We start from the raw sequence: 8,877 nt of genomic DNA, 5'->3' as shown, positions 1-8,877 counted from the left end.
ATACCCTCCCTTTAAGAAAGAAAAAGAAACTATTTTTTTTGTAATGTAAAATGAAAATAAATCTCAGCACACATTTATATCTGTAGTCAATTTCCAAATGAAGCTCTGTATACTGTAATTGTAGGAGTAAATTTAGAAGGAATCACGTGATCTCCAGGAAAGCTAGCACTAATTCAGTGAAGCACATTTACAGTACGAGGAATAGTTTGCTACAAATCTAAGAATGAGTTATATTTAAGCACGGCTTTAATGCTGCTTGTGAAGTATCAAAATGACCCATTCAAAGTTTCAAAGAATTAATTTAAAAACACATTCAAACTGATGAACTTATTACATTGTAAAGTGAATTTGTGTTTATTCCCAGCTGATTGTATTCAATATCCCCTGTGATTAAGTAGGTTGCCAGGTTTAGCCGCATGAGCTCCGTGTCAGAGTTTCACCTTTCTGCACTTGAGCTCTAAGGACAGCTGAATATTTAGTTATGCATGCGATGCAGCAGAGGCTCCAGGACTCCCCTGGGTAGGGTTACCCCAGCACTGCAGCATGAGCATTTTTACTGTCAAGCGTACCCATGCCGGTGATGCATGTGTAGAGGAGCAGGGCAACACCTTTTATGATTGCATCAGAAAAAAGCATTACGCTCTCTTCAGTCAACCTGCTGCTATTTCTAAACAGGCCTAAATAAGAATACATGACTGAATATGCACACGCTCCAGAAATAACACAAGTAAACACTGCATTTTAAAATATTTATTCAGCATTTAGAAATCTGTGTTCACATACGGATTTCTAAAATTAACTTAGAAAATAAATAATTATCCTCTCAACTGATTAAACACTTTTAACTCGTTGAAATGTTAAAATTTGAGTTTAACTCCGCACAGTTTGAGAAAATTGAAAAAATTACAAGAGACATATTTACATAGCACTGTTAAAAGTACTCTGACCCAGAGGGGGGGTGAGTGCAGCCCAACATTGCACTCTGCTCTGCTTCTAAATGGCTGACATGATACACTCGTGTGGGCTCCTGTATCTCCAACAGACCAGTCACGGACAACCACAGGCAACTAAAGAGAGAGTGGCGATGTGTAGGTCATGTTAGACCTTTTCCAGAAGACTTGGTCCCAAAAGCACATCAAATCCCTTCATAGAAGTCTTGTCTGACATCTGAGTAGTTTACTACCATCAAACATTTCCTTCTCCGCAAAAAAGCAGGTCTCCAAAGTTAGCCGCAGAAGGTCTTACTGAGCTGCGGAGTTCTGGCTTGCATGTTACATAAACAGAGTAGGCTTCCACAGAGAGTTTACCCAAAGCGCCCAGTGAAAAAAATAACCCTCAACACCTCAACCACAATGGTTGTGAAAAATAAACACCAGCAAGCACCTATGGTGAGCTACAGTCTTGAGGCTGACTATAAAGCAGTGTGGATAAAGAGGATGGGCAAACAATTCAAAGCACAGAAAAATCACTCCTTGTAACGGAAAGCAAAACAAAGGATCCCTGTAAGGCATACTGGTGGACGGGAAGTCCAAATGTTTCGTTTGTTCATTCGTTCGTAAGCTATGACCCCTGAAACAGCCCATTTTCCAGATGCATTCCAAACTACTTGACAATAGTTTTGTCAGAGAAGTTATTTACCAAATTATATCTGCTTTACACTATATACATAGACAACACCAATGGCCCAGTTTCACATGTAACCCTTTAAAACAGGATTAAAGCTATTCAAGTAATGTTTCAATATTCTGACACTCTTATTACTTAGTAGATGCTCCTTCGTACTCCAAAGTCTCTTTTGCAAAACCATGTAACAGCCATCACACCTACTGGTCTCCAAGATGGGCCAGGGGCCACAGGTTAGGGTTACAGTGAAGGGCAATTTATGTGGGGCATATTTAGGGATAAGGGCTAACTGGAAGAAAACAGGGGGACAGGTTGACTGGAGTCGAGACTAATCTGAGTGAAATGGTGGTCAATGTTGGACCATCAAGTCCCTTAGTGAGGAAAGCATTGCTATTCTTGCAATTATCTCCACTATTTAGACAGGCAAGTTTCAGTCTCTTAAGATTGAGTTATGCTAAAGGCATAATAATATGAACCAAAATGGCATCTTTCTGGTCCCTTTAGCGTTTTACTCTGACGGCCTCCAACAATAAAGAAGGTACACAGTAATAGAGATAGCTGCCTGTGATTTAATGAGGCAGCAGAAAGACTATAGGAAACAGCTTGTTTATGCAGAGTAGATGTTGTAGGGTGTGTACCCCAGCAGGAACTCTCCAACTCCTACAAAGTAAACAACCTGCGCAATGCCAAAGAGTGGGGCAATAACGAGGGCGCGGCAGCTAGCCCCCTTGAGGAACGCCGCGGGACCCTCCTTTCTCAGGATCTTTCTGCAATGGAAGAGAGCGCAGAGTTAGCACGTAACCTGTGCAATTCATACGAGCCTTGGTGAAGGAAAGGCGTGTTTGACGTATGTCTAATTTACCTGACACAGTCCACCACTCCATTGTAGGTTTCTTCATTAGCTCCTTTTTTGATGGATTGTAGCCTTGTCTTGACCACTGCACAAGATATAAAAAACTTGTTGAGAATTTATTACATCGCTGGTAAGAATAAAGCTGATGTTCAGTGATTGGTTATCCACATAGACTGAGTCTCTCACCGTCACAAGGGCTGACAGTCACAGCAGCAACACATCCAGCCAGGCAGCCGGCCATAAAGGACCAATAAAAGGGCACAGACGGGTCTTCAGATGAACGCCGGCCGAGCTGGTGCAGATGTGCAAAGAGAGGGAAGTACACAACGGAGAATGGGATATCCCTGAAAAGGCGACAAAACAAGCATGTTAACCACATCACAAGACCGTTGACCAAAGATGGAATACCAGAAATCCCATCTCACCTCATCAGTGTGGCTCCAAGTCCTCTGTACAGTCCTGTGACTCCTTTGGTTCTCAGCAGCTCTCTGGTGATCTGTGTGGCGGACACTCGCATGACTTGAGACGCGGGGCTGGTGTTGTAGGAACGGCTGAGAACAGCACTGGTGCCACCCATCTTCAGAGTTGTGACTACGCTGGGCACCACTCTCTGCTGGGCCGCTGGCAGACACAGGAAACAGGATTATTGTGTCTGTTTTACACCAGTGGGCAAAAATTTCATCCAAAAGTAATATTTCATTCTGATCATTTTCTTGTAATTACCCAGCCTGCCAGCATCCTGCAGCTGGATCTTGAGCATCTCCATGGGCGTGGTGATAATGACCTGGCACATTCCTGCGCAGCATCCAGCCAGCATCTCCTTGAACACCGTCAACCTGCCACTGAAGACACATGGACGGGGTTAAAAACCAAAGAATGACATCACAGCACAGGAGTCTCAGTCAGTGCTACTACTCACCCATCTCTGCTCAGCTGGTGGCGGAAGAAGTCATTAGCAGCTAGTTTGATGGCCTTCTCAGGGGTTACCAGGGTGAGATTTACTGCAGCACCTAAAATAACAAGCATTGACAGAGTTAATTCTACAGAATTGATTTTACTATCTAAAACTAGATAGTCTAAACCATATTGTTTTAACTTTAAACTCTTGCGTTTAACTTCTCTGTACAGCACCTTGAACCCACCTCTGTATACAATGTGCTTTATAAATAAAACTCCCTTGCCTTGCCTAAAATGTGCATAAGGAAAGCGTCCTTCTTTGGAAGTCTGATTCAGTTGGTGGGCTGGGTTTTGGCCACATGCCAATGAAAGCAAACCAAAGATCTCAAAACGTCTATAGAAATAATATTCTATTCAAGGAAACTATTTAAAGGGCACGTCTTTAAAATGGTCAGTATGGTACAGACAATGCGACTAGTCTTACCTCTGTACATGCCGAAGTAGCCTTCAGATTTAACTGTTTTTATTAGGCAATCCATCCTGAAGAAGAGGAAAGACAGAAATTGATGAAGATTATTTATATATTCATACAATGAGATGGTAGTCACATGATGCTGTATTCACAAAAAGCAATAGCTAATACTGAGAATCTGGACAGTTTAACTTGGATCCACCAGCCTTGGCAGAGCTCAGTTTCTCAAGCTTAACACTTTGAAATCAATATAGTGAGACACCTTACTGAAGGTATCATTGAAAGGTGAAGATGAGTAGATGAAGAACTTGCATGCATCTCTGAGCTCTTCTTTTAAAAAGGTGCAAATCTTACATGTTCTTGTAGAGTTGCTGCCCGCTGCGCTGGTTCTGCAGGCGGGTCTTGGCCAAGTCAATTGGGAACACACAGGTGACTCCCACCATGCCTGCAATCCCTCCATTTATCAGTTTGGCTGGAAGGCTTTTCAAGGACAAGTCAAAACAACGTGCATTATTATCATTCCTTTTCTTGCAACATTTTTGACAGACAGGGTTAAAGGTGTGGCGCTGTCAGGGGAGGTTACAAAGCCGACTGAAACTGGTCTGAAGCAGGATTGGTCAGCTAAAGCTCAAGATGATCTCAATAGGAACGCCATTCATTTAGCTTTGTGTGTGCGTACTGTATGTGAGGCATTAGCATTGCAACAGAACTGGACAGCCTCTGGAATCTGCTCATCCAAAAATAACTTGTCGACAGAGTAAATCAAAAAACACACACATATGTGCAGAGGCTTTACACATCCCGAGGCTTCTATGATTTACCTGGTTAGCTGCAGAGAAACAGATGGCAAACTACATCGAATGAATGGAGTGAAATAATCAAAGCATGCTTTATTCCCATTTTGCTCTTTGAGCAGCCTACATACTATAACATGCTGGAGTGTGTGGTGTATTGTCCCAACTGACAAAGCAGGTTCATACCTAATCTGCTGTTGCTGGGCCATGGTTCTTGATTGTTGTTGCGAGTGCAGAAAGTTGGTCAGCACAAAGGAGGAGGCCGCAGAGGGAGAGCAGGCTGAGAGTCCCTGAGAGACGCTGAGCAAGGCAGGAGGAAAAGGAAGCTCAGGGTTATATATATCGAGAGAGAGAGGCAAGTCCAGCCCCGCAGATCCAGGGATAAACTGACATCTCCACCCACTGCACCGCCGGCCAAGAAATGGAGCCAGGGTCAGTCATCACTCTACCGAAATCAAACCACAGGCCAAGTAGCTTCCACAGATACACCTGCTTCACGAGTGAGGCACTTAGTTACCAACTGGTCCTCTTTTTAAAGCCTCTCAAAACTATACACTAATGGAGTGGGTACAATAATAACAATACTAATAAATACATTATCTATCTCCCATCTAATTCATTTTGTAGCAGACACATATGGCTGTCCAAGCTATGCAAATTATGCTGCCATGCAATGCCCAATTATTGTCACTTATTGTCATTGATATTCACATTCATAACAAAAATCACTTCTAGACTAGATTACATAAGTGAGACTCTCGTAACTGTTCTTTCAGACTTTCACCTTTTTGCTTCGGGGTGTCAAGATGAGCTCCAAGAAACAGAAAGACCACTTGGGGCGCCCAAGTGGTCTTTCTGTTTAAAAAATGCGGTTATGTAACCTATGATTTGGGAGTCTGGGTGCCAGTTATGGTAAAATTAATAAACCAATAAAGACATACGGTTTGACCATGTTATTGAGTGCTACCACTAGTTTGTGCAAGTGCATTTTAATTGAAAGTTAGTGGGCCTAATCTGATACCATGACACTATGATTATAGGTAAAAGCTCTCTGATGTCATAGCTCAAACTTCAAATGAGGACACAGAAAAAGGTGTGACACTTTTTAAAGAACAGTATGGCTTGTCTTCTTCGAATATGTTTGGAAATTTTACACAGATAGGTCTGCACTTAACCACAAGTTGCACATTTTGCACACTGGCCCTGCTTTAATAGGCTACACTTATACTGACACAAGGGTAACTGGCGCGCAGAATCAATGCAGTATTCAAACGACACATGATGACAGTATGTCTAAGAGCATGCATGACCCACCTTGAAATGAAAGATAAGGTGCTGCTTTAAGTTTGACTTCAGTCTCTTCGTCCACGCCGCACCGAGGTAGAATGAATGAGTGAGTGCAGGGAGCAAGGAAGCGCGTGAAGCAGCCAGGGGAGTGTCAGACCTGGCGGCTTGTAAAGTGTGTGTGTCTGTGTGTAAAGTGGGATGGACCAACTCGTCTCAACAAGCCTCTCCACTCAGGTGAGCATGATGCAACTTCTCCTAAAACTTTACCACAGGTCTGTCACACACAGGTGGAACTGATTAGGTCACACTACCTGATGGCGGCTTGCATAGCCTATTTGGTGTTTCTGCCAGAGCTCTCCACACAGGTTTCACAATGATGTTATAATGCGTATTCAACACAATGTTTTATTGCAATACATTGCCTAACAAACTAGAGAAAGCAACATGAACTGCTGAGATGCATAACACAGTCAGGACACAGAAACGCCGCTGGTCCATCAGGTGTATCATTATGCCATGCGTGTGCGTTGCTGGTGTCAGGACGCTGTCACGTTCCCACGGCGGGATGTTTCCAGACTTGTCACATCGCCAAGGGTCAGGGTGCATGGGTCATTAGGGATCCGGCGGGTGCGGACACAGTGGTGTGTGCGCGTGTCGCAGCGCCTGCAGCTGCAGCGGCGGGCAGCAGCGTAATACAGCTGTGGGTTGACGTCCTGAGGGCAGCCTGGCACACGGACGGGTCGGTACACCAGGGAGAGAGGCACACAGCTGCGCTGGATCAGGAAACTCCTCCCAAAGCTTCCCTTCAAATTGGTGTCCTGGAAAAGGAGAAACAGAGCTGTAGGGAGGTGGTACAGTGGTTGAACGAAACTATAGACTTTTTTATTTATTTATTTTTACATGAGATGGGGTGTGGCAATAATTTGATAAGCTCACAATCACAATCAACTTTATTGGCCAAGTTTGTATACAAGTACTTTGTCTCAAAAGCAAAACATAAACATTTAACTATATAGATATATATTAAACAACAGCAACAATTAAGAGTTTAGACCATAAAACAACAGTGCAACAGGGTGCTGGATTCCAGCAGAAATTATTATGGGATAATTAGTGTAGCAGGTTGCATATAGGTATAAGGTGGGTCTGAGGCACAGGCGCCCTCTGGCCCTCACCTGCAAAATTAACATGTACTGATCAGGAAGAGATTCAAAATGACCACAAATAGATGCAAAGACATTACAAAGAGACACAAAATAACTGCAAAAAGGAGCAAAACAACCAAAAAGAGACAAAAAAACAACCAAAAAGTGACACATTACCTCAAAGAGACACAAAACAACCAAAAACAGACACACAGTTACCTTAAAGTGACACAAAACAACCAAAAAGAGATACAAAATGACTTCAGGGAGACAAAAAACAACCAAAAACAGACACACAATTACCTTAAAGTGACAAAAGACCCCAAAAAGAGACACTAAATTACCTCAAAGAGACACAAAACAACCAAAAACAGACACACAATTACTTTAAAGTGACACAAAACAACAAAAGAGATATAAAATTACTTCAAAGAGACACAAAACAACCAAAAACAGACACACAACTACCAAAAAGAGACAAATCTACCAAAAAGAGACAAAAAATGACCAAAAGAGACACAAAACAACCAAAAACAGACACAAAACTACCAAAAAGAGACAGATCTACCAAAAAGAGACAAAAAATGACCAAAAGAGACACAGAACAACCAAAAACAGACACACAATTACCTTAAAGTGACACAAAACAACAAAAGTATCTAAGTATTCTTATCATGAGCATCACCAGGTCATTATCACTCAATCATTTCTTCTAATGTTATGTCTCATTTTTCTGTGTCCTATGCAAAATATTTACATGAAGAGTTTCCCCTCACTTTGTGAGAGTGTGTAGTCACCTGTGTGTAACAGTAGCCGCTGCAGATGGTGGTGTTGATGGCCACACACTGGGCACAGTCATGACTCTCAATCCATAGGGTGTGATTCTTCAGCATACAGGCACACACTGCTCCATGCACCAGCGCACACAGAAGCATGCATGTCAACACTGACAAAGGCATGCTGGAAGTTCAGACAGCGAGACAGTCACTCTTATTATAATGATAATTAAAAAATGAATAATAGATACAATCTTAATTTGTTCATGCATAACTTGAAGAGAAAAGAACACACCTTGATGTATGACCTGTCATGTCCAGTGACAACAATATGTATTTAAGTGTTGAGCATGAAATAATTTCAGTTCTTCCTCTCGCTGTCTCCACTCAGTTCCCCAACTCTGCCCCGTTCCTCTCCCCCCTGTGAATATCTGAGAACATCAAAGGCGTCCATCCTCTTTTATGGAAACCCTAATCCACCCGACAGCCCCAGTACACCTCATTTTACAATAGCATCCATGTATCACATGTCACCTACAATGTTTATGTTTAAAGCACAGGAAGAGCATGTGGGACTGTTTAGTGTGTGTGTATGTGTGTATGCTAATAAATATGCAGTTTTTACAGGTCAGGACCCAGCTGCTCAAAAGTATTCTGATCAGATTTTGGATATCGAATTGGATCAAATCTTGACAGTGGGTTGATCAGCAGAGCAGAGTGTGTGTGCGCTTGCAGACAAAGTCTTGAAACCAGGCTGGTGAATTTATCTATATCAGACATCTAATTTTTGTCTGTCATAAGTGGAGCATATATATGGGGTGCAGTTTGTAAAGTGGCTCACGCTGAAAATAACATCAACATTTTGCCACATTTAGCTTCAAACAATGTTTAAAAAAGTGTTGTGAATTTTTTAACGTCAACTTTTACCACATTTACAGCAATATTTGTTAACTTAGAAATATATTAAATAGTTAAATCTAAATATTAAATGTGGCACCTAAATGTTAAATGTTAAATCTAAATATTAAAA

At 42.1% G+C, this 8,877-nt stretch overlaps 2 protein-coding genes across 2 annotated transcripts; both read right to left on the bottom strand.

The window, feature by feature from the left end:
* Positions 1 to 2,172: 2,172 nt before the first annotated feature.
* Positions 2,173 to 6,162, bottom strand: slc25a55b (solute carrier family 25 member 55b). The gene is made up of 10 exons (XM_033630243.2): positions 5,954 to 6,162; positions 4,826 to 4,939; positions 4,200 to 4,325; positions 3,858 to 3,913; positions 3,396 to 3,486; positions 3,200 to 3,318; positions 2,902 to 3,097; positions 2,663 to 2,820; positions 2,486 to 2,561; positions 2,173 to 2,390 (listed from the first exon to the last, which is right to left on the bottom strand). Exons 2-10 carry the CDS (start codon positions 4,846 to 4,848, stop codon positions 2,231 to 2,233), a joined length of 1,005 nt encoding a protein of 334 aa, XP_033486134.1. The 5' UTR covers positions 4,849 to 4,939; positions 5,954 to 6,162; the 3' UTR covers positions 2,173 to 2,230.
* Positions 6,163 to 6,317: 155 nt separating this feature from the next.
* LOC117258978 (thyrotropin subunit beta-like) lies at positions 6,318 to 8,827 on the bottom strand. Its single transcript, XM_033630244.2, has 3 exons — positions 8,143 to 8,827; positions 7,869 to 8,031; positions 6,318 to 6,744 (listed from the first exon to the last, which is right to left on the bottom strand). The coding sequence occupies exons 1-3, from the start codon at positions 8,160 to 8,162 to the stop codon at positions 6,463 to 6,465; spliced, it is 465 nt and encodes a 154-aa protein (XP_033486135.2). The 5' UTR covers positions 8,163 to 8,827; the 3' UTR covers positions 6,318 to 6,462.
* Between the last annotated feature and the right edge of the window lie 50 nt (positions 8,828 to 8,877).

This window comes from Epinephelus lanceolatus, chromosome 8, assembly GCF_041903045.1.
Source record: "Epinephelus lanceolatus isolate andai-2023 chromosome 8, ASM4190304v1, whole genome shotgun sequence".
Lineage (NCBI taxonomy): Eukaryota > Metazoa > Chordata > Actinopteri > Perciformes > Serranidae > Epinephelus > Epinephelus lanceolatus.
The sequence above is the reverse complement of the archived record's forward strand: the minus strand, read 5'-3'. Positions and strand labels throughout refer to the sequence as shown.